This window comes from Diprion similis, chromosome 12 (genome assembly GCF_021155765.1).
Source record: "Diprion similis isolate iyDipSimi1 chromosome 12, iyDipSimi1.1, whole genome shotgun sequence".
Lineage (NCBI taxonomy): Eukaryota > Metazoa > Arthropoda > Insecta > Hymenoptera > Diprionidae > Diprion > Diprion similis.
This window is the reverse complement of record NC_060116.1, coordinates 7,473,471-7,499,081: the sequence shown is the minus strand read 5'-3', so window position 1 is coordinate 7,499,081 and position 25,611 is coordinate 7,473,471. Positions and strand designations below refer to the sequence as shown.

Here is a 25,611-nt window from a genome sequence, read left to right as displayed (position 1 = left end):
AAACTGTACTTCGGAACGACAAAGAAGAAAGACAAAAACCTGCTATTATTATTATTTGTAGTCAATTTTCAAATATTTTCTACCGTAACAAGTTACGAGTATAGAATAAAGTAATTTATAATTTATTAACAATACTTAATGCGATCTCTGAATAAAATTCAGCGCTGATCCACTACGCGTGAAAGGTGAAAATACTGCAGACTGTAGCTTTTTCGACAAAACCTGAAAGATATTTGTCCAATAATTGTGAAACCGTGCAGGTTATGCACCGGCAAATTGGCCACAACTTGTTTCACAACTTGTTTTCAAGCATGGCTTGAGTCCCCGATCGTGTAAGAGATACCGATAGAAGGGAAGGGAAGAGATGAGAGGAGAGGAGAGAAGAATGAAAGTTGGGGTCTGGCTCGTAAAATCTGTTTAATGAAGTGGTCGCATACACACCGCTTACTTTTACCAATATTGGAACCAATATTTTTCCCCGTAAATTATTTTTCCCCCACGAAGCTTGAGGCTGAAGATAATTAGATTTATTAAGTCGGCCGATGTTTACACGAGCTTGGAGCGTGATTTATTGAAGAAGGCCCCTCGACGGACAAGGAGCTCGAAGATGGTTACACGGAGGTGGGAAGGGGGGAGAGGCGAGGGGTACGCTTGGGAAGGCGTTCGGGGGCCGAAACTGAGGGAAACGAGGAAGGGAGGAAGCGCTTGTTAAGAAGATTATCAGGCGAACTCTTTAACTACTTCAATAAGCCCGCATCGGCAATCTGTTCTGAACCTGAAACTTGTTTGAAGAAAAAAGAGGGATAAAAACGAAAAAATAGAAAAGAAAAAAAAATCGACTCGATTTCAAAAGAGCGGTAAAGATTTCGCAAACAATTATCGTCTCGATTATCAACACGGATTTGGAGCAAAGAGAAAAAGAGAGAGAAAAGAAAAGTTAATTCCAACGCAAATACAAATCATTTATATATTTTACTTTTATAACAAAGATGATGACGAGCAACCATCATTGACCGGATAAAAATCAAGTCATAAATGATCAATTTAATTGAGATATCTATAAGCTATATCGCATGACGAACTCTACACCGGCTGTGTGACAAGTAAAATGTATCGCATATAAATTCTATTTGTCGATTGGACACAGCGCGACGGTTTGATTGATAGCAAAAAAAAAGGGAGAAAGCGGGGAAAAAAACGATGAAATATAAAAGAGGCAAAAGAAATTCGCTTTAACTGTGGCGAGATGATGTAGTCGCGTAAATGACACGTGTCGATAGTTTTCCATCCAATATATGCAGTGAAAAGCCGATATCGCATTCGGTGTATATATACCTACGTATAGGTATGTACGTAGGTATAGGTATGTATACACAGGGGGCTAAAAATAAGCGATGAGATGATCGAACGAATTAAAACGAAACGAGCTGCCTATAAACTGGAAAAACAGAAATAACATTCTCTCGACAAATAGATACGGAAGGAAGAGTAACGATTTTGTACATTTCTTTCGTTAATTGCTTACTTTTCGATTGCAAAAAATGTCCAGAATTCATCCCGATAGTTGACATTAAAAATTCGCACACATCGTAAGCGAAGAATAAAGAATAAGGTGAAAAAAAAGCAGAAATATTTAATTTAACACGTAAGTCACACTCGCCTAAGTTCAAATGGACGCAGTTATACCTTCCACTGCTGTACCAGCCAATTTGATCATGATTAATCGTAAAACTTGAAGAGAAAAAAACTTGTCTCAAAATAAAAGTGCAGTGCAATGAAAAATATATAAGGCGAGTAGTTTTGCAGGGTACATGGTTGTGCAGGAGTTGGATAATGGGAAGAAATGTTGAAATTTTAATTACAAAGACCATTCATAAGTCACATTGTATGAATACACGACAGTAGTTTCCCATCCAATCTAGAAACGTGCTTTTCAGTCGATATTGCGAGCGATTGAACTGTCGCAAGATTTTATCAGGTCCTCGATTTTTCTTTCTCTCTCCCGCTCTCGCTCTCCATCTTCCACTGTCGATCTAATATCCTTCTCTTTCATTTTCGCCCCTCTTGTTTGGCGTCTACAAAAGAGGCCATCGAATCAACCGGATGGCACCCTCGTCGATTTTGAATAAACATTTCGTACCGATGGTCATTTAACTAGCTACAATCCTTCGGCTGATCAGCACAAGAGTTTTAGGTCTTATTTTCTTCAACATTCCCCCTCGATTCTAAATCGCGAATTACATGAGAAACTTTTCATTCCACTAACTAAAAATATGCAAAGTTAGAAAATTAAGTTCGTATTACGTGAACGATTGAAAGACGAACCTATTTTTACAGTGACACAAATCGGCCTTAATCTGAATCTATTTATCTGAATACATTTTTCTACAGAGATGGGAATAAAAGTAATTTAGAATAAAATATACAATAACAAAGTCGGAACCGAGATTTGCATAAGTAAAAAATAATTAAATTAAAACGTTCCCGCGACAATACGGGCGAGAACTTTGCCTTCCAGTGTCGAGAGAATATCGAGAGGATTCATATCCGATAGATATTCGCAGGGATATAAACGCACACGTCTGCAATTCTCGCTTTTACACGCACAAACATACACACATAATACACACCAACAGAGCGGAAATCTACGAGACAGAGTTACAAACGATGACGTGGTATTATTTTATTATTTATGGTTTGAATTTCCCGTTTCGCGCGGTTCTGTGACGTTTTTCCGATTCCCCGGGATTAAGTTACCGCGAAGCGCTGAATTAAAACGCTAATAACAAGCCGGGCGATATTTATTGGGAAGCTTTGCCGCAGCCTGTGGCAAGGGCAGAGAAATTTCCTCTCATCTCCTCCCTTCGCCTCGCCCTTCGTACAGGTAAACGTGCAGGTCGCAGGACACACTCAGCCTCTCCGCCCGCCTCCCCATAGGCCAAGAGATTTCCCATTGTTTTCACCACAGTGTTCCGTACACATTTTTACGAGGACGATTTCGAGAGCTTATATCCTCGCGGTTCAGACCAGAAATAAGCTCGCGAGCAGGCCGAGGGTGGATTTAAGCGATTTTTCGCGAGACAATGGCGATTGTAATGCGCCACGATCAGTGGTTGGTAAAACGGCGTGTAAATTTTTGGAACTTACACGAGCCAGCGGCGTATCCCAAAGGAAAGGAACCTCGACTCCTGATTCCGCATCATAATAAAACGTCAGCTTTAACCCTTTCCAACCCTCCGCACCAGTCGGGCTGTATCAGCTCGGATGTAGTAGATAGCCGGTCAGAACAGAAGCACTCCGGCAGCACGCAACACATGCATATGCATGTCTAGGTATGTATTATTTATGGACGTATCGTGAAAACTCTCGATGCATGCAGCAAATTTTTAAAACATGTTAACGCGATCCGACGCCTCGCCTTTATTTTTCGCGAAAGGAATTTTCTTACTCGGCTGGATATTATTCGATGATAATATTTGTTGGAAATAAATTGTTGCACAAGTGCAATCACGAATCTCTTTCGCTGTTCCAACCAGCAAATCGCAGCTATAACAGCTCATTCAGCTCTCCTCGGTGACCAGCATGTCATATATTTATTTCGCTTTACGATCAAGCAGCTAACGTGTAACAGGTGAATATTCTATTATTGCGTATAGAAAGGGAATAGAAACCACGGCGAACAGGTGGATCAAATACACGAGGAAACCACGTATGTAAAAAGTATCACAAGGCCGAGCCGACGACAGTTTACATGTAGGTGGTATCGACAAGTGGAATCCCCGAGGTGAAATCAGCATCCGTTGCTTGATGATAAATTACGTATAGAAATCCGAAAATTACACAACTTTCATCGTGCACACTTCACTGTGGCTAGAGATAGAGAGAAAGAGAGCGAGGAGTGGAAAAAAAAAAGAAAGCAACAAAATAAAAAGAACCCGCAAAAACACCGCGTCTCGATAAATCCACATTTCGAATTATATATGTATATATATATATATATTATTTCTAACGCATAGTTATCGTCTTAAAGTCTCACCGCAACACCTCAGAAAAAGAAGAAAGACAAGGTTTTTAATTTCCTGCAAATCTTTGAAAACAAAGGACGAAAAATTATCATGCTGACTCGAGACGATACATACGAATTTAGAGGTGCGGCAAGTATAACATACAACAAACACACTTCAACACTGAGAGAAAAAGGGCGGGGAAAAAAAGAAACAAGAAGAAGGGGGCAGAACAAGAAAAAGATTCGAAAACCCTCGATAAGCTCTTGAAAGGCGTACCGTTACGGCTACGACCCCGCAACATTTCGAAGAATGAAAGGTTTTCCATCAGATTATTTTTAACCTTTCAGATCTTTCGTTCGATATCGTACTCAGTTGCAGCCGCGGTTTCCGTCAACGGGTAAAATTCTATGTAGCTATACCAGGTGTACAGATAGCCGATTCGTCTATCACGTGTGCAAATGCAACATATAGGTATGTACAATCGACAGAAACCTACGTCGCCGTATGTTACACCCTGCGGTGAGATACGTCTTTACGGGAAGTTTCCCTCTTATCTAAACTTCCAGTGCAGTCCTCTGATAGCTGTAGGTGCCATATATATTCCTGCATGTAAGGCTACATACGTTCAATATATAAATATACTTTATTTCGTACCTATGTCACTCTCCGCGTGATTCTTTAGATTTATCAATTCTCAACCCGATCACAGAGATATATATATATATATATATATATATATAACGTTTACATAACGATATTACGGACCTAGAAAATAAAGAAAAAAAAAAGAATAAATGACTCGACGAATTTCATTCGGTTTATATCAACTTAGCAAACTTTTGTTTTTCACTCAAAGACAATTCAATTTTGAAAACATTTTTTACATCATCTATAAATTGCGTGTGCAGGAACTAAAACCGCTGTTTCCACGTACCCCAGGAAAATTAAATTTCGCTCATTTTGCCGAATGACAATCTTTATTTGTTTTCATTTAATTTTTTCCCTTCTTGATCTTTCTCTCTCTCTCTCTCTCTCTCTCTCTCTCTCTCTCTCTCTCTCTCGCACTTTCTTGTAATCGGTGCGTGCGACGTTTGAAGATAAGAAAGTCTTTTCTCCTCGCCTTGATTCCCATTTCCATACATTTTTAATCTCCTCTTTACGGTACTTTCTTCTGCATCAATTCATTGAAAGAGTTTTATAATTTTCATTAGCAAGAAAGCGCTGAAGATAAGGCAGGAAAAACATTTCCTTGAAACTGGCTAATTGCATTGTACACACAAGCTTTCGAGAAGGAATAAGATTACATCCAGCCTCTATGGTTACATCAGATTTGCTTATTAACTACAAGATCCTGTGTGATCAACAAATCCCACAACCGGGCATGGTTTTCCAAGAAATTCTCTGCATAACATCGTAAAGCAATCACTTCAATTCGCGGTATCGCGAAATTTAAGCACCTTTTTCAGAAATTACATATTACCAGGCACAGAGAAACAGAATAATCTACAAGCATGAAATACATTGTTACATATAAAAATCCATTCGCATCTCGATGCAAATTGGTTCACCGATATTCAATGACGCGTATAACGATGGTCTCGTTTCACTTTCCATGAAACCAACACCCCGAAACCGGACAACGAAGATAAGGGATGTTTTTTTAACGGCTTACAAAGGTCCAGCCTCCCACCAACATCTCACCGAGGGTACCAATATTCCCGAGCTTTTTTATACCCTTGACAGATGACTCGGTCAAATGTGTCTAGCCCTATTCGGATTGCAGAAATATTAAAAAAAGTAAGCGTCGACCAGTGTACTACATAAAGAGATACGAGACTTCAAATTTTTTGCTAATTTTTTTCTTTTCAATTTATATTCATAAATATATATATATGTGTGTGTGTGTATATAATTTTTTGTTCAACCCCCGAATACCCAGCTATGCTTCAAATTTATGGAAAAACGTTGTGTTATCAGAGCGCGGTGAGAACGAGACGCTTGGTATTAATAAGGGCAATCACAGCGTTAATCGCCTCGAGATATCAATTAGCGAGAGCCATAGCGTCACTATAAGAGCCGTGACTATACCCGGCTTATCTCAGGAGGAGAGAAGACTGGCTTGATATTGGATATTTCGTGGCCAAGTATTTAGGTGCGTGAATGTATATGTGTGTAATATGTACATAGGTATACCCATATTACGTACGTAAGCGTAAGCACGTTGGTGAATGGAAGAGCAATAATTTTCGAAGGAGTTCTCTCAGAAAAATAACCAATCGTAGTTGACGACAGTTTTTCTTTTTCTTTTTCTTTATTCATCATCTCCAATGAAATAATTCATACCATCTAATAACTGAGCGTGAGTATGTTACATACTACATGTTATCGCATCGTAAAAAATATACGTGTAGGTTATCATACTCAAAGCATTGGCAAAGTGAAAAAAAATTGTCTCATTCCGAGCGTATGGAGCGAGTGGAGGAATACCGCCAAAATTCTGTTGTAGCTAGATGAATAAAAAATTACGACACAAAGTAAACAAATTAATAAGGGGTAATCAGAGCGCAGACCACGATTAGACTTGAGGATAATAAAGAACAACCTGTTTTAAAACAATTAAACAATTTACGCCACTCTAAATGCATCGCGAGGGACACGGTGGCAGAGAATTGCGCGTTGCGAGCTCTTTGAAACCTTAATTACTGAATTATATTGCCCTTGGGTAATTCAATTGGGTAAATCGCGGTAAAACAAGTCATACTCAATGAGTCATAAATCAGCGTGACAGATACAGTGTTGAATCGTTGTTTATCCCCTTCCTCCCGCCCTTGCCAAGAAAAGTGCACACCCTCGGCAAACCCGTTCACCCCCCGTAGAATCGCGGCGTCGGCGTCGGCGTCGACGTCGACGTCGGTATACCCTCGGGGTCTTCCGAGAATGATGTAATAAGTGCCTGCATTTTTCTCCGTCGTTCTATACTGTACATATACCCGACGGTGATACGTTTCCTATATATAACCAACGAATGAATTATACATGACCGGAATGCCGTGTATCTGTATTATTATACCAACATACATACTTATGCATAAAGGCACGTATGTAGGTACATAATATTCAACAGCGAGATATACCAGCTCTTGCAAAGCTCCAAAGCTTTCGCCATGTGCATGCAGATAATATATTTCGCTTAAACAAATTCTATTTGTTTAAATATATGTATACAAACGCTTAGACTTACAGCTTTGATTTTTTGTTACACACTGTGTAATAAATGATACCTATTCTATTCAGGAATCAATTTTTGTGGATGTAATAAAGTGCTGCATCGGTTGAAACATGCAATTAACATATTAAGAGTCATTAAAAGCAAGACCCAGTATATATATATATGGAAACGAGATCCTCGCTATTCAGGTATGATTAGATTGATACAATATTTTCCAGCTCGATTTACACGTATACATATAGTGTTGCACGAGAATTGATACGGACCCGTAAAAGTTCAAGGTATAGAAGAATCGAATTATAGAAGACGAGACGTCGGAGTTTTCGAAATTTTATATATTTCTCTTCATCAATCGTGCCGCATGCGGCGACGATGCATCGGTCCGCAACGATGATTCCCAGTGACGAAGGCGACGCAAGCGGTGAAGAGCCCTCCGCAACACAACCACTCGGTGTTCTCAAATTCGCACCTTTGATTAAAAACTGATCAAAGCACGGCCAACTGTGTTTCAGCAATGGCGGCGAGGAGAGTGGCGCGTGCTGCGGGAATGGGAAGGCCGACGTTTTTTCAATCCCTCACTCTTCACGTCAACCGGAATGTTTTGCAATTCTCGGGAAGGGTGAAAAGGGCGACGAGGCGAAAGGGCGACGGAGGGAAAACGCAGAGAGCAGGCAGGTGTACGGAAGATATAAATAGTTGAATTTTATTAAATCCCAACGCGCACACACATATTATTATTAAAGGGGAAAATTTTACTCCTTTATCGAAGTTTTCAATGAAAATTGACATTTTTTTTAAGCATTCCCTCCTCAAACTTTTATACATATGTATACACAAGTACATGCAAAATAGAGTGAAAATTTAGTCACTCGTATATACTATATATATGCTTCATCTTGCATTTCGTTTCACGCGTGACTGCCGATTTAAGGGATGCAGGATGAGAAATGGGAGTGAATCGACTTAAACCCCTTTTTTCATATATTTGCAGAAAAATTTCTATTATTGCTGTCATCAAACAAGGCTTTTTTTTACGTTCTCCTAATTTTCTCCCATATATCTTAAACCCACACATAATTGGCTTGATCTCTATCTTTCGTCAATTCTTAAGCCAGTTAATCCAATTTCAAACCTACGATTCGAAATTCCAGCATTTTACGTCTCCTTCCAGTGGGGCAAATTATATTTAATAAAGTCCCGACAGAAACTTTCCGACACTTTTCTCAGCCCTGCATCTTACGCTTTAACCTCTCTTCAAAAACTTCACCCCAAGTAAACCCGGGAAGGGCAAGACTGCACGTTCACGAAAAGTTTTTCCTTGCCACAGAAATTTAACTTGCAAATATATAAAATAATTCGCGTTATTCTAGTGTTGTTCTCGCCGTCGTCATCTCAGCATTTTCTAACCATTTTCTCTCTCTCTCTCTCTCTCTCTCACTCTGTCCCTCTAATTTTCTTCAGCTTGTTACACCGCTGTATCTGCACACATCACGCATAGCAAAACTGGCTTCGAAAACTCGCGTTGCGAAAATAACATAAAGAAAGAAACTAGTTCAAGACAAAAGCAGCTAGGGCGTGGTATGAAATCACACAAAGCGAACCGTGAGTGGTTGCATAATGCAGAGGGAAGAAAATGTGATAAGAAAAACTACGGCAAAGAAGCTTGTATGCAGCAGGCGACTGACTGATGTAACCATATGCAGGTTGCACGTGTATTATTACAGCCATATAACGACGCGCCGCATGCCATATAAATAATATGATTCAGAAGAGAAGGGATGCTTAATCGAATTTCTAATGAAACGGAATTGCCGCTATAACCGCATAGATCTACCAAAGTTACCTGCACGCGTTACGTACAGTTTTATAGTAAATGGGATCCGCAACAACGTTGCATTGCGTAACGGCGAACGCACGCTTATGTAAGTCGTTCATCGTTACACCCGTAAGTAACGACTCAATTTTCCCCCAACAATTTCAAATTGTAATCAAATCTCATCGAGATTTGATCAAACACACAACACGAAATTACAAAAAAGTATTTATTTAGGTATAAAAGTTGACTGGAGGAAAAAGGGGAAGGGAAAAACATGAAAGAAAAACAAGAAAATGCGCTCACCACTTTGTCGCCGAGATTTCTAACTCGACAGGGCAGATAAACGGTTTGTCCTTCCAGCGCGCTGACGTTCGCAGCCGTGGGTGCAAACACTGGCAAATCATTATCACCATTTTCACCGACGTCTGATAAGCTTGTGAAATTTCTTCCTCCGAAGCTATCGGATGTCGTGCCTCGAGGATAAACGGAACCTAAAATAATAATGGCCAGTATAAGTGCTCGGCTTCGTAATTAACAGACACATAGAAAATAGAATTTCGTTTCTCCAAGGCATCGTATAAAGAATTCGATCAAAATCCTGAAAATTTCAGAGAATCGACGCAGAGACTTTCAGTCCCAGAATCGAAAACTCTGCACAAGATTTTTCGGCAGTGCTCTTAACGTGCTCTTTCTCTCTCTCTTTCTCTTTTTTTTTCTTTTTTTTTTTTTTTTGTCAACCTGCAGTAGTTTCATCGGCGCTCGATCCCTTAACCCAAAGAGATAACACCCGTATACACACTGACTCGATGACGTTATACAAATGACAACTCCCCTCCGCATCGCTGTTGTTTTCCCCTCATTTTCCATCGGCCCCTCATCGCGCACCGCTGTAGCAAAGTCCCGATAACTCCAGATTAATTAGCAAAAAAAAAAAAAAAATATGAAAAACGACAAGAAAAAGAAAAATAAACCACGACGAGGGAAAGGGGAGTGGAATAAAACTCTTCACCGTGGAATGAATAGGCAAGTGGAACGCAAAACGCGGGCGTTATACAAACGACAATCTCGGTATTAACACAAAATTAAACCGGCGCCGCAGCCGCCTCTCAAATATATAGTCTGTATCCACGTTTTTACCTCGCACTTTACGCGCAATTTTCACTACAGGCTGCAGAATCGATGCACACGCATATATACAACTCATAGCCTAAAAGTTCTAATAATTACACTCTGGGTATACACTTGCGGTTACACATCTCGTTTTTACAAAAAAAAATCTTCCTCCTACTCATATTTTTCTTCTCCCTCGCTCGTTCGTTTTTCCCTTTTTTTTTTCTTACTCTCCTGCATCTCCGGAAAAAAGGAACACGGTTCGTTATATTTCCAAAAAGGTTTGCCAAGGAAGTAAAACTCGAAGCAATCTTGGAAAGAAGAAATGAAAACAAGGTCGTGGAGGGAAGCGGGGAGTAGGAGGGGGAGTCAAAATTGGGGTGAACTCTTTACTTTCTTTCTATATACGTATATTGTCTGTATAGGTTTGTGTGTGTGTGTGTGTGTGTGTGTATATGAACAGCTAGTCGCGAGACACATGGCACACGGTCCAAAGTTTACACAACAGCATCAAAGACAGAGAAATCTTTGAGAAAAGATCTCGTACTCTGACCCAAACTACGATCTTCGTGCTATACTTCCAGCCGTCCTAAAATCAACGCGAAATAAAACATAATTTATTACAGATGCAGGTCCGTATTGCGTGGAGTCAGGGAGTGGTCGACACGTTCGTGGCTCTTCGTTCGCCCTGCGTCAACGGTAAAAAACCAACCGCAGTGTGAATAGTAAAAAACAAAATACAAAAAAAAAAACAAAAAAAAAAAAAAACACACAACAACAATGATCACTTTTACGATACGGTGAAAAAAGGCTACGTTTTATAGCCGTCCACGCTCTCATCCCATCGTGATAGCTCTCCAGCAGCCGTTTGTCTCGCAGTGGGTCATTACGCGGTCATCCATGTGTATCTCTGCTCGACTATTATAACACCCTCGGACGAAGCCCGATTGTTTCAAGGCGCAGCATGCCGCAGCACTTTGCAGAGTTTTATTCCACCACCGTGCAGCCGTTTGCATTCAAAGTGCGAGCGGTACAGAGGGATAAGGGAGAGACTACGCGGTGATCCCTTGGAGTTTCGAGTTAGAGTTTGGAGTACGCGTCCTCGGAGCACGTTACAGGACGCGAGATCCTCAAGGGTTTGGGGATGATATCGACGGAGAAAACGATTTCCGCGTGTGCCAACCTGCATTAGTCGTTGTTCTTGCCAACTTTTCGGTCGGCTTACGAAATTCAATTGGGCGTGACGAAGATCGTTTTATGTGTGTACCCACATCCCCTATTCGGATTACTTGGTATGAAAACTGAGCCCATAGGATTTATAACAGGGAAAAGATTTGCGGGCAAAAACAAGAGCTGCGACGGAGTCTTTTCTTGTGTAACGTACAATAGAGGGAGGGGGGAGGAGATCGATATGAAAAATTTTTATACCACGATATGAAATATTTCGGTACGTTTGGAAGGGGCAGCGTTTTTCGTCGGGATAAAATTTTTTTTTACCTGTAATATATCCTGAGAAAAAGAATAGTGAATCGGAGCTACCAAGTTATGAAGTTGTTTACTAAAACAAGTTGAATATACGCACAAAGGGGCTTTTAAACTGCAGTACAATATCGATAAAAATTTATTACATACGGCGTTGGAATTCGAGTAGTTTTTTCTAGAAGTAACTATTTCGTTTTTGGATAATTGAAGAGGTACAATTGACACTGTGAGTAAAGCGAGGCTTCCGCTTGATGATAATAAGAACAATATCATGGAATGAGGGAGAAGAAGAAGAAGAAGACTAAAAACGGAAAGAAGAAAAAGAGTGTAAGAAAGAAAGGCCGACGAAGCCAACCACGCACAAAACTCAAGACGAAGGAATGGCAGAAGAAAACAACAAACAGGCATCAAGCGCATGTAACTCGTAGGAATTTCCCCACGCTTTATGCCCCATATTCCGGGTATTTTGTAGCGCCATCTTCCACATGTTCACGCCTTCAAGCACGCCACATATAAATATAGTACACCTGCCCCTCGCGGCAGCCGCATGCCTTCACATCTACACACCCCTCTGCGCACGATACCTCTATCTATAACCTAGACGTGCATATTGTATATGGCACTGGCAAGTATAGCAAACCCTTCAACGCACACATGATATCCATAATCTAGAAGATGAGTATAAACATATACGTTACAAGATGATCCCTCCGCAAGAAAGAAATATTTATACACACCTATTTCTCCTAGAGATAAATTCTCCGCTTCCAACAATAAGTTATATGGATTGTGTGAAGTACCGGAAGAACAAGAGAGAGAGAGAGAGGTGAAGAAACCAACAAAAGGATTGGGTAGCAATACTCAACTCAGCGAAGATTCAGGCATCGGCCTGTATCCTTCTGCCAGGAGATTCCAACGTCACCTAATCAAGTCCAGTCGTAAAATTGATCACAAAGGTGAAATTTTGGTAAACTAGTGCAAGCGTGTCCACCACAAGAGGATAAGTCATCAAAGAAATCTCTCTCTCACTCTCTCTCTCCGCGGAAACTAGTTGTCATCATTTCCTGGTTAGCCCGACGCGAACTGGTGTCTCCATAATTCTCATCGTCTAATCTACGGTGCTGTTAATAAATCATTCGGATCTCCTAAACGAAATATTTAAACTCCTGTACAAGGTGCAAAAGTGTCGACAACGACTAGATTTAAAATCTTAGTTTGACGTAAGTATGTAATATGACTATACATGTAGATGAATATGTTTTTTGTATTTTGCTTTAATTTTTGTCACGCCATGGCGCCAAAAAGCCAATAAATTTACTTTCACCACATGATAACCTCCAACGTTTCGGTAACCGTCCTTCCCTATTTCTCTCTCTCTGTATTAACTCCCTCTGGGCATGTAAAGTACCATCTCTATCGATGATTAAAATCAAGAATTTATAAAATATAATCTCACAGTATAGATGCGTACATATTTACAAGTACACTTTGATGTGTTGACTCTATATTCAGCGAAGCTAAAATTCTGAACTGACTTTCGTCAGGCATTGCAGATAAGTTAGTAAAAAAAAAATTTTCTCACATTTTCCAGCATCGTTATTTCTTATAACGTCGACGAGATATTAAGAAACCGATTAGAGATTAAATTCATATTATACAAATGTTTGGCAAAAAATTCCTCGGCTGCAGACGAATCAAGTTCTCATGGCTTTACGATGATCATCAGGTGTTGTAATGTGCTGATTAAGTTTGTCGGACGATGAACCTGCGCCATTATCGCTGCACCGGTGCGTGTGCTTTGATAAAGTACACACCGCGCGTGCAAAGTCAAGCAGCGTATGCAGCCTCCTCCCACCACTTCCAAAGTACTATTATCAGGCGCTATTGTACCATGACAGCATCTCATGTCAGTCAGTTTACGTTTCCGCGCACCACGCATCCTCTCACCCACGCAAGCAGCAGACACTTCTTCCGTCTCCGTCTCCCTCTCTTTCTCTCTCTCTTCCTCTCTCGACAATTTTCACAAAGAGAGGAAAGCCTTGTTCCCTCCCTTCCCGACACGATGAACTACGTCCCGGTTCCTCGTGCTGTAATGAAACTATAATAGTACCTATAGGTATGTGTAGCAATAAACGCGTGAACCGAAAGGGAGGCTGCACGCGATGAGAAACGGAAGAGAGGAAGTGAACAGAGCAACGGGTGAAACAAAAGAGGAACGAATATACATCTAGGGAAACGACCAACGGAACAGAAATGATAAGTTTCGGAGCAGTTGGATCCGGATCCACACATACATAAACATACAGTAACACCGGTGAAAATTTCGCCCAACTATTTTTTTCATTGTTTATTCTAATTTTTTTTTTTTCTCTCTTCATTCATTCGTTTTGGCAATTTTCTTCGTTTTTTTTTTTTTGCCTTCTACAAATTTTCACCGTAGCAGGAAAGTAATTCGCGGTGAGAAACTTTCCTCATACTACACGAGGAATGGCAAAACGCTCCCTGTACAATGCGGAGAATACGTATATATATGCCTCTTGCAAGTTCAGGATTGTACAAAGACAGTCTCCGGGCTCTACGTCATATCCTGTGGGGACTGTTGCGGGTGCCGGAGTTTGTAAAATGCAAAGAGAGAGAGAGAGAGCCACAACTGCGCAGGGACAAATCTTCGTTTACGAGCGACGTACGTATACGTCATACATACATATCGTATTACTTACACTTTATACATATAGATGCATATATATATATATATATATATATACAACATGCCTAGGCGAAGCAAACCGCAGCGGCGAGGAAACGGGACAGAAAACATCTCGAAATAACGCAATAAGAGAAATACCGTAGCTTCGACATGTGGCTCGTTCTCCCTGGCGCCAACGGTCTTTTTCCCCGTTCCTGCAGCTATACGTATAACCCGAAACTAATTTTACTGGGAACTACAAACAAACAATTCCCGCCCGCCAGGCATCGACTGTTCCTGCACACGAAGTAGTACGTACACACGACAACCAGCCAGTACCACCTTACACCACCATCATGCCTGCATCAGGTTATAATATACTTTTCCGCTGAAATTCCCGGCGATTCGTATATTCCCCCCCCCCCCTTCCCCTTTTTTTGCGTCGTTTTTTTCCTTTTCTTTTTTTTTCGCATTTTGCGTCGCTTCCGCCGCTTGCACTTCTTTTCTGCTATTTTTCTGCACAGAGCATTTGCGTACGTAGGTACGTAAATACATACGTACCACTAACAAGTACGAAAGTTTCTTCGAAGTTTACACAATTTTTCAAACGCTTCTGAGACGCGGTGTCCCGGCAAAAATATGTATATATAAACTAGATAGCAAGTGCACACCCATCGTTAAAATACGATATGGAATTGGCGATGCAGGAAAAAGATTTTACACAATTTTTCTCTCGTTTCCGTAATCTGCCACCTGCAATGCAGAAATATCACTACTCTACATGCATACTTCGTTCACACAAGGTAGAACTATTTCATATAATATGCTTTGAGAATTGGCACCTGTGTCTAAAGACAAAATAAAAAAACTTGAACTTCAAAAAAACTTGAAAACAAAAAAAGCTTTTACCATACAGGATCAAAAACCTTTTTTTTCCCAAATCGATATCTCGTTGCAATTTTCTTTCGCACAATAGTAGAAACGCGAAACACGTACATCGAAGTATCAATGAGAGCAAAGAAACTGGGGCTCAAATGTTACACAGGCACTAAATTCCACGAGATTCTGAAACGTTATATATGCAGCCACTGCTTGTCCCCTCATCTCGTATTAAAAGGGGAAACACAAGCCACGTGACATTATAACCTCGGTTAATGCTTCCTGAATACATTGCCCGTGATTCTATAATTATTCACAATTTTTTTATTTCACTTTTTTTTATTTCACTGCAACGCCAACGGCACTGTCAGCATCGCGTGGTTTCACAGCTTTCATCGTGACCTGCAACCGTTGCAGGATGTCGACAAGGGAACGGTTCCGGCCACTGATGCGAGATAACGCACTATAATACGACTTTATACTACCTGCTGCATTTTTTTGTTCTATAAGATGAATTCTATATATATTACGTGCACATACATATATAACCTGTGCATATTCCCTAACAGAAAGGCGATGCTCTAGCGCAAAATTCGATTTAAACCCACTCTCGACTGAACACTGACTAAAACTGTTCTTTCTCCATTCTCTTTTTCTTCATCTTTTGATACAGATTGTATTTTTCTACAGTAATCAGCGTATTTTGATTCGTTGACGGGTATTTTAAAAAATTCAAGAGAAAAGAAATCACGAAAAGTATCGATGAAAAGAATCGTTTTTTTTTTTTTTATTCATTTTTTTTTTTCAACCCGAGTTCGAGGAAACGTTGACTCGTATCGTACGGCTTTTTGTATACAAGGTAACAATTTACAAGCCGATAATACAAATGAATCCAACGGATGCGGCAAAGGAGAACCGTTTTTTGATACTATTCGGTAAAGAGAAGAAATAAAAAGTATGCGAGAATCTGAAAATCCATTACTTTGGCGATCGAGCGACGACGCGGCGACAGACGCGCGAGCACCGCTTGTCGACATCCCGATAATCACAAAATTCCGAAAAACCAATTTCCCCGAGAACACGGAACTTTTACGCCACCACATAGGTATACAAACATACATCTGTAAGGTGCACACATGCTTCGAGACGTCTCACGACACACTTCGCGTGGCACTTATACTCGTACGGTATCCGGATATAACGTCTACGTATAGGTGTGTACATTTAGGTGCCTATATTTGGTCATAACGTGACGGAAAGAGTTCAGAAAATGTATTTGAATAAAAAGTTGAAATCGAAGACAGTGAATATTATACAATTTGTCAAAACCTGGTCCGAAAGTTGCAAAGATCCAAATTATTAGTTCTTATATTACAGCAATTATTTTTAGTGATCGAAAATCCCAAAGAAAGAAAAAAAAAATATCAACAATCGTCTTGTCAGAAGCTTGAATACCCGATAAAATCATAAAAATCCTGAAATCCTGGCAAGTATCCAATTCGATGAATAGCGCGAGAAGAAAGAAAGTAAAAGAAAAGAAAAAAAAAAAAAATGGCGAACAGTTTTAGACGCTGAATAATACTCGAGGTAACGATTAGCGGAGCTCCAAAGGGTCGCAGGTCAAATAGCTGGTGCGATTCGCTAGCGTGAGAGTGTCGCAGCCATACACCAACCTAATTGCAAGTCCGCCCCAGCATGGGTATATAAACTAACTAACAGATGTCCGTTAAATACGTCTTGCAGCAGTGAAGTTGCCGAACTTAAAATACCATCAGGGGGTCTCCGTTTAAATTAGACGTGTTGTGATCCGTTTAAATTAGACGGCCGCGCGCGTGCCGTTTGTATATACCTACGTGCACAAGTAAGAGAGCTCGGAGGATCAGAAGATCCGGATTCCTTCCCTTGGATCGTCATGGGGTGAAAAAAACGGGTGGCGTGAATGGGCTAAGACGGCGGTGCTGATTGGAAGAAATGGTAGGAAGAGGAAGAGGAAAAGGAAGAGGAAGAAGAAAAATAAAGAGAAACCGGGGGTGAAAGAAGTGGGAAATCAAAAGCGACGAGAGCTAAAGTCGGACAACCTGCGCACCTAAATCAAAGAAAGCTGGGGTAAGAGCAGCGAGGCGATCGGCCAGCAACCCGACCGCGGCTATATCGGTAACAAACCTTGCCCCCTTCGCCTCCCCCTCCTCCAACAGCATCCGCGTATTCCTCTATTCATAGACACTCTGTTTACATAGCAATCCTTGAATCGTTTCCGCACTGATTGAAATATGGTCTTGAAAGTTTCTTTTTCATTTCCATTCATTTTTTCTCCTTTCATTTCATCCCACCCTTTTCATTCCATCCTTATATTTCTTCCCGCCAGGAAAACGCCGTAAATGGCGGTGAATGACCGTAAATATTATACCACTTATACATCTAGTGCCAGTGATATAATAAAATCGCGTTAAGAATGTTTCTAAAAGACGGAGCTGCGGCATTGCACCGCAGTCAAGAGCTCTTGGTTATTGCAAGCTTTATTTTATTCTTCCTTTTACAATTTTTTTTTTTTTCTATCTAATCGTCTCATCTCTTCCTTACGTGCTAATAAAATATTGCACTATATTTCACGTGCGCCACCAAATTGATTAAACAGGCTTCTCGTTAAAGATTAGAAAGTTTGCGTTCCAGGAGGAAGAGTTTAGTATTGATTTCTATTTCGTTTTTCACTTTTTACAATCTCCATTTTATGAACTCCAGCCGTAAAATGTTATCGGCGAAAAATGGTTTGGAATAAAAAAAAAAAAAAAAAAAAAAAAACACCAAGATCAAAATATTCGCTGCAAAAACTGCAGGCAGTCCGTTGAAACAGAAACAAATTGAACAAGGGATCTGCAAAGAACTGCGATGCAAAGAGGTGTTGAAAAAAAAAGATGACTCAACGCATCGTCGACGTTTTGCACAACGTCAAACACGCGTTCATCCTCCGGGCGAAAGCCAGTACTTGAAAATTATATCTGACATCCGTTTAACAGGAGAACTGCTAACCGATACTAAAAGTATAGATATATACCTACGTATGTACACCGAGAAGAGTTATAGTGTTTGACTTTACCGTACCAAAGATTAAGTTTTCAATCTCTGCGTCGAATCTAACGAGGTTGAAGAGAGCCCCGCAGGGTTAAGCTTTCGGTAAAAGAAATTTGCCTAAAGAATTTAATACCGAGCTAATTTTACGATATTGCAAGGGTAAGAAGGAGCAAATATTCCGCAGCTATAATACGATACTTTTCATTCTATACGTAGGCCTAATTTCATCGCGAATTTATACGGCAGGCAGTTTATCGAACGTTGATGTCAGCAACATTTCAGCCTCTAATTCGAGGCAATGCATATTACTGCGAATAGAGAGTATTCGAACGGCGGCGTAGAGAGTAACGCGGTGAGCGGTTTAAATCGTTCGAAATAGAGAGAACGCAGCGTCGGGTATAATAGCTGTCTAATTAGTTAATCATAAAGTAGATCGTTGGTAGAAAGGCGCCACTTTGGTTGATCCACGACAACGAAGCTTCGCCCGGGCGCAAATTTCCCCCATAATATACGATTAATAGGGAATCGCCCTGCTGGCGGAAAGCTTAACGTATAATCGTACCTGACGGCTTTTACCTCAGCGTATATTATAACGTATTCAACACGAACCGAGAGTCGACACGAGCTCCGAATAAATATTACAGCGAGATAGTTACACGTGTCGAAACGCACCGCAACCCTTGAACTTCAAAATGAAAGTCAAGTCTGAAGCCAGCTGATCTTTCTCCTTGAATTTACAATGTATTCGATGTCGTCATTTCTATATTATTTGCATTTTAACATTTCCGCGCAGAATGCGACGAGAGAATGCGGCATTTTTTTTTTTGCTTTTTCTATCGCATCATAAATGCATGACGGGTAGTCGTTATTAGACTAATTCGTCGACTCCCAATTCCGATCCAGTGATTGGTGTAAATTCGCGCTAGCAAATTACTGGAGCAGAGCCTGCAGAATTTTCGCAATAGCGAAATTTCAGCCACGGTGTAATTATCGTACTGCAACTAGCGATTGACACGTCCCTCATCTCCTCGTCGAATGTTGAAATAACCTGGCTCGTTAAATTTTCACCGAAGATCTGTGCCTGAATAATTCGAGTGAAGAAATGTTTGCTAAGCAGCGTCAGCCAGTAGATAGGTATACGGTTCTCGAAAATTGTTTGAATTTAGTACATTGCATGTATAATTTAACGTAACAATGGAAGGAGGGCAGGTAATTTTGTCCAGAAATGACTAGATTTAAATGAGACTTCCTGAAAAGCGTTCGTCTCGCGGCAAGAGGAGAGTCACATCCACACGAGTGGCGGCCAAGCGCCGGCAGTTACTCATGCTTAGGACAATTTAGCTTAATTAATTAACCGTGCGTTGTGACGTCGCGGTAATTTATGCTCATAGAATGATTCACTGCACCGTAAACCCTGCAGCAACCAGCTCTGGTTGACGCAGACTCTTCGCTCCTCTACTTCCTCGTTCTCCGGTTAGGCTTTCCCTTCTACAATCAACCCCGTGACAAACTTTCACCATCGTTCTTGCGCTTCGCGTTGATTCCTGGACTGTTGTAGTGTGTTTTTCTTTTCTTGTTTTTCTTTCTTTTCCTTCTCATGACACATCAATCAAAAGTAGTGCGATAATTCGTTTACCCCATGCGTACAACGCAAATCAAATTTCCAATTTCAATTTTAAATGTATCAAATTTCTAGTGGCAAAATATCCATTCTTGAAAAATGGTATCTCATCTTTAAAATATAATCGTTAATAACGTGCGAATATTGATATAAGTTCTCATTTTAAAAGAAAATTCATAAAAATCTAGTGTAAAGAAAAATCCGACTCTTTATACCGATTTCGAAAAAGCTCTGGCGGTAGGGGATCAAAAATGAATAAAAATAAAATACGAATAAGCGGGTGATAAAACGGTGTACATAAAGACGTGTCTGGATTTGGCATGGGTATATCGTTTGATAAGAAACGTCGAGTCTGATTATATACATACGTTTGTACCGTTTTACATGTCTGGGAAGGTCTAGCGTCGAGAAATAGCGGGTGCGCACAGGCATAAACGAAAGAGATTACCTCTAATCGGATGTGTGTAAAAGACGAGTTAAAAAAAAACAAAAACAACAAAAAAAAAAAAACATTTCGTCAGTGCTAAAAAGAGCCCCGGAGTGATCGGTGAGGTTTTATAAAAGTTAGAATATTCTCGTTCAGGATTTTTGAGAGATAGAGATAAATTGATAAACAGATAAATGGAGATCGAGGAGCATAGAAACCGCCAAAATCGTTTCTCCGCCGGTGAATAAAATTTCGCAACAATCTCGGGTGCGTGTGCGCACGCTGAAAACGTGAAACAAAAATGACTAACCCTCCGGAGCGTAGGCATAGCGTGTTTTTCCGCAATAAAACCCATCGCTCGTCTCCGCCGATGCAATAACCGCCCACACTCTAATTACCTGCTGCACACAGTTTACACCGTGGGTGCACTTGCACCATAGGGAGCTGCTGCCAGAGGCTATAATATACGCTCATAACCGAGGCACCTACAAAGAACCAACAAGCACGCACCAAGCCGAGCTTGCGGCAGTCCGGTGAAATCAAAACCGACCTAACTCAACATCAGCCAGTAGTCCGTTCATGCGTGCAACAAATGTGTACAACAATATACGCGCGATGTGTAGTATTATACAGAGTGACTCAAAAACGTACGGAGAAACCTGTTCGAAGGTGGATCTTAGGCCTCGAAAATTCGCGTATCATTTTCTCCTTCAAATATCGCAACGTGTAGTTTGAATGAGGGGAAAAGATGGGGGGAGGATATGCCGACGCGTCGATTACAGTTTTAAATAGATGAAAATTGGTACGAATTTCGCTTACGAACACAATCGAAATAGATTAAGATTAATCTGCACGATCTTCACACTAGATAGTGTAAATTTGATATAGAATTAAATTTGAATGAAAAAAATTGATTTGCAGTTTTTTTCCTGTTGTAAGAATAGATACATTTTAATTGGTGGAAATTCGATACACACCTCAGAACTGAACGATAAAATTAAGGAGGTTTGGTGGGACGAATTCAATACCTAACTTTGGTTTGGATTTCAAGAGAAAAAACAAATACTAATGAAATTGTAATCAAGAGCTAAGGTACTGGTTTTCCATTTCATTGTTAGATCGCATTACGAATGGGTGAAATAATCTGGTAAATTCGTTAGACTTTACTCCACGATGACTTGTGTTGTTAAAAGCTACTTTTCACAAATTTACTGCAATTTTTGTCTTCGTAACAGTAAATTTATAATATTACTGTTTTTTTTTTATCTAATTCAACATCAGTGCAACCTTCAAGAATTAAATACTTACAAATACTAACGTGATTGAAAATAAAAAGTCAACATTTCCACAGGCTCAAGTTTATAATTTTAAATTACTTTCTTGCTTCACGATTTAAAAAAAAATTTCCATACTGCATACGAATACGTAAATTTGAGAAATCCTGAAGATACGAATAAATATTTCATACGAATAAAATGAGTAAATAATTATTGATTGCCGACTCACACACCGGCTAAAAAATAAATTGTTCAATATTTCGTCTTACAAGATATACGACAAACGACGCACATTCATTTCGGCGCCAAATTCACACTCATAAATAACATCCCCTCACCCGAATCTACGATACAATATACCTGCGTAAAAATACCGACTGCAGAGCATGCAGGTATTATATGTTATACCAAACAGTAGTAACAATATCGGTATGAAAACCGCCTGGTGTACAAAAACGCATAAATACACAGACGCGGCTAAAACACGTTAGTTTACGGGAAAATGTTACACCCGGTATACACACGGGGTGCGTGCTTTATTTGCGAGCACGAAACCAAAACCAACCGAAGCAAGGTAAACCAGAGCAGCGTGAGTAAGGTGGGTAAGCTCGCATTGGGTGCAGGAGGAGGTATAAAGTATAAAGCACCTCTGCTCCACCTCTGAGGCTGCGTTATGGCTGCCTTAGTTACGTGGCTCACAATCAAACCATGAGTCAACGTCATGGGGGAAGGAAAGGCCAACTGAAATGCAACGGGATTTTCACGGAATGGACGCTGGGTGAGGTGTTTGAGGAAGAATAATTTGCGATTTCCCACCATGGCACACCCTAAAAAGTTTGTTCAGGTTAAAAGAAATATTCTGTCAGAAAATGAGTGTTCTACGTTATGTGGAAGATCTCGATCTCGTTGACTCCTCACTTTTATACATATTCTCAAATATATGAAGTATCGTGAATGAAATTTTTCTTTATTGCTTACATCGTTCGTAACATCAATTTACGTAAGAAAGAGGACTTACGCTTGTAATATTAAGTCTCAAGTTGATTGTTGAGAAGTGAATCTGACGACTTTTTCATACTTAATTCAATCTAAGGAAATAGCTATAATTCAATATGAACTTTTCATTTAGGAGAATAGGATTTCCTGTTGATATATTGTTGTGCTATGGATCTTGATCTTCGGGTTTAACATGAATGTCAGGAAAGAAATAATAATTCAAGTGCCACAACGCGTTTCTCCACAAGTTCAAAAAAAATATGAACAAAGTGAAAAATCAAATGAATACGATGTTCCACATAACACATAACGCTGATATTTGCAGAACATTTTTCTTTTAACCTAAACAAACTTTTTAGGGGGTGCCATAGGTGGTGGAAAATCGTGAATTATTTTTTTCTCAAACACCCTAATGGACACCTTCGCTTCTCCCCCTCGGTTGAAAAATCGAGGATTAAAATTGTTGAAGAACAAAAGATTGAAATCGAACGATGGTGAAACCGTGTCTGGTTTATTGTTAGTAACGGTGCTCGTATCACGTATGACGTTTTACCGGCGTCCCCTATAAGTGTAACGCTATGAGCGCACCTCTGGAGAGAATTTAACTAGTGAAATACTCTACAAGCAACAGCTTTGCACCGTTTGCTTTATTCGTGAGAGCCAACGAGTCTTCGAGCAAGGCTGCAGCAATGCGATGCAAAATTGCACACACACGTAAAACAGTTTACAACTCGGCATATCTGTTTGATGAAACGTCGGGCGAAACGAGACGTGTTGATTAGATTACAAGTCCTGCAGGCAAGAAACCGAGAACGAAATAGATACGGTGAAAGGATTTAACCCAGCTGTCGAATAAAAAGCACAGATTTCTCCGAGCTTTTCGCAAATACGATTAATCTGCGATATTGCTTTCTTTTATTCTTTGCAATTCCATCACCTCAGGGTGATTCCAGCATATCAACAATATTCCGTTATTGAAATGTTTCAATTTATTCGTGAGTAGGCTTGAAATGGTTAATTCTTATGATTTTTAATAATGGAAAAGCTATTTTGAATTTTTCAAAGTCAAGAATCAAACTCAACGCTGCAGTTGACTTTGAACTTGTATTTATTTCAATACCACTAACGATGCTCGAAACACGGTTAAAACTTGAGGAAGTAATCTGAACAAAGAGATAAAAGTGGAAAGAAAGTATAAAGGAAGAAAAAAAAACAACACAAACAAGAAAAAAGAAAATGAATCACAAGAAAATTTTGCCCAAAGCGTCCAAACCGCAAGACGTTACTGCTTGTTGAACGAGTGCGTAGCTTCTGTCGGTGGTTAAACAAATTTCTCAGGAGTTCGAACGCTTCAAATAATTTCCAAAGTGCTTTTCAAACTTTGTACGAGAATTACGTGAAAGTTTAATTCTTGATTAATTATGACTCTTGCCGCAAAGAATTTCAGGATTAAAGCATTATTCAAGGGTCAGGGTCGAAAACGATGTTACAATCAGAGTACAAAGGCTCTGGCGATAGTTGAGCACAAGTTTTTTAAGGTATAAACTCTAACCAACGAAATACCGAAAAAAAATCTCCATGTTACAACCTGAGGTAGACTCTGAAGAAACTCAGTTTAAAAAATACAAGTTTGGTAAGTTTTAAATAAACAACTCGGTGATAAAATATATTAAAACGTTCGACAACAATATCGTAATATATTATATGATACAGTTATTTATGTCGTAGCTATAATTGACAGAATAATAATTTTGTATAAATTAAAATTTGAACGTCAATTAACAAACCAACGCATTTATTTAAGAATTTTATGCATCAGAGCTATTTTATAGAGCGTTCAATTCTCTACAAAAAATATATATTTTTCATATTCGTCAACGACTTATAAAATTCCAAAGAGCAAAAAAAAACTTTTCACCATCTTATCTCCACAAGATAATTTCATCAAAGGCTGACTATCTTAGAATTGATATAGAGAGCTTAAATTTTTATGGATTTGTTTTCTTTTTGTATCAATTCGAAAGCGTTTAAGCCTCTGGGAGCATAAAAATTCAAACCAACCCTATTAAGAACCACCCTAATGTGAAGTATCTCTAAAGTATCGGGTGATACTAGTTAAATCCTTGTTTTTAAAAAGAAAAACAAAAAGAAAAACAAGATACCCAGATTGGACACGCGGCCGGAGAGTCACGTTCAGATTCACTGATTGGTCGGCCAGCTTGGATTCTTTCCGGTAGATGGATAAATAGTTCGCGATTTCCACCGCTCGTGAAAAGCGTTGCACCTCTTAATTCGCGTTAGAACCACGAGCCTTATACTGCTTATACATTATAGTCTTACACGATCAAATTTCCCACTCACCTGAATGGACGAAATTTGGCAAGAATATTGCCGCGGCGATGGCGAGTAGCGGGTGGAGCACGCAACTGCGTCGTCGCCCTCGTCCTCGTCCTGGTCCTCCGTGTTCTTCTCTCCGATGGCATCGAGCCAACGGCTCGCTTCCGAATCTCCGTATCATCGTGTATCGCACCGCATACTTATTCCCAATCCGCACTCTGCGGCACTTGAACGCGCACTAGGCGACACGCGACTCATCGAACACTAACGACTCTCGGTTCGCCGTCCTTCCGCCCCGGCCAAAGAGCCCGGATTCCGGGACCGCCAGGCGATCCTGCCGGATGAATCACTCGGTATCTGAAATAAAAATTGTCGTACATGGTCAAATTATGAAGTATTAGAAATCGGAATAAAGGGCGCCGATTATTTTAAGAAAAATCACTTTTTTGCCTTGAGGTCTGATAAGCAAATCATCAATTAGACCGGCCACAAATTTTTTGTGAATAATATTCTGTCACATTTCTAGATTTTCCAGGACCTGAGACTCAGTTTTCTCTGACATTTTCCCAGTTCTAGTAACTTACTAAAATTTAAATCGTTCAGCTTATTAACGCTTTATTCGGTTCGAATTCAATTCGAATTGAAACAAAATGTAATGTACAAAAACGTCCGTTT

General features: G+C 40.0%; 1 protein-coding gene across 2 annotated transcripts in view; it reads right to left on the bottom strand.

Moving 5' to 3' along the window:
* Nucleotides 1-25,266, bottom strand: part of LOC124413129 — a 55,181-nt gene extending 29,915 nt beyond the window's left edge. For both annotated transcript variants that reach the window (XM_046893504.1, XM_046893505.1), the window contains exons 1-2: nt 24,961-25,266; nt 9,356-9,543 (exon numbers count right to left, since the gene is read on the bottom strand). In XM_046893504.1, the coding sequence (XP_046749460.1) occupies nt 9,356-9,543; nt 24,961-25,117 (345 nt within the window). In that variant the 5' untranslated portion in view covers nt 25,118-25,266. The remainder of the gene's footprint in view (nt 1-9,355; nt 9,544-24,960) is intronic.
* Nucleotides 25,267-25,611: the final 345 nt, after the last annotated feature.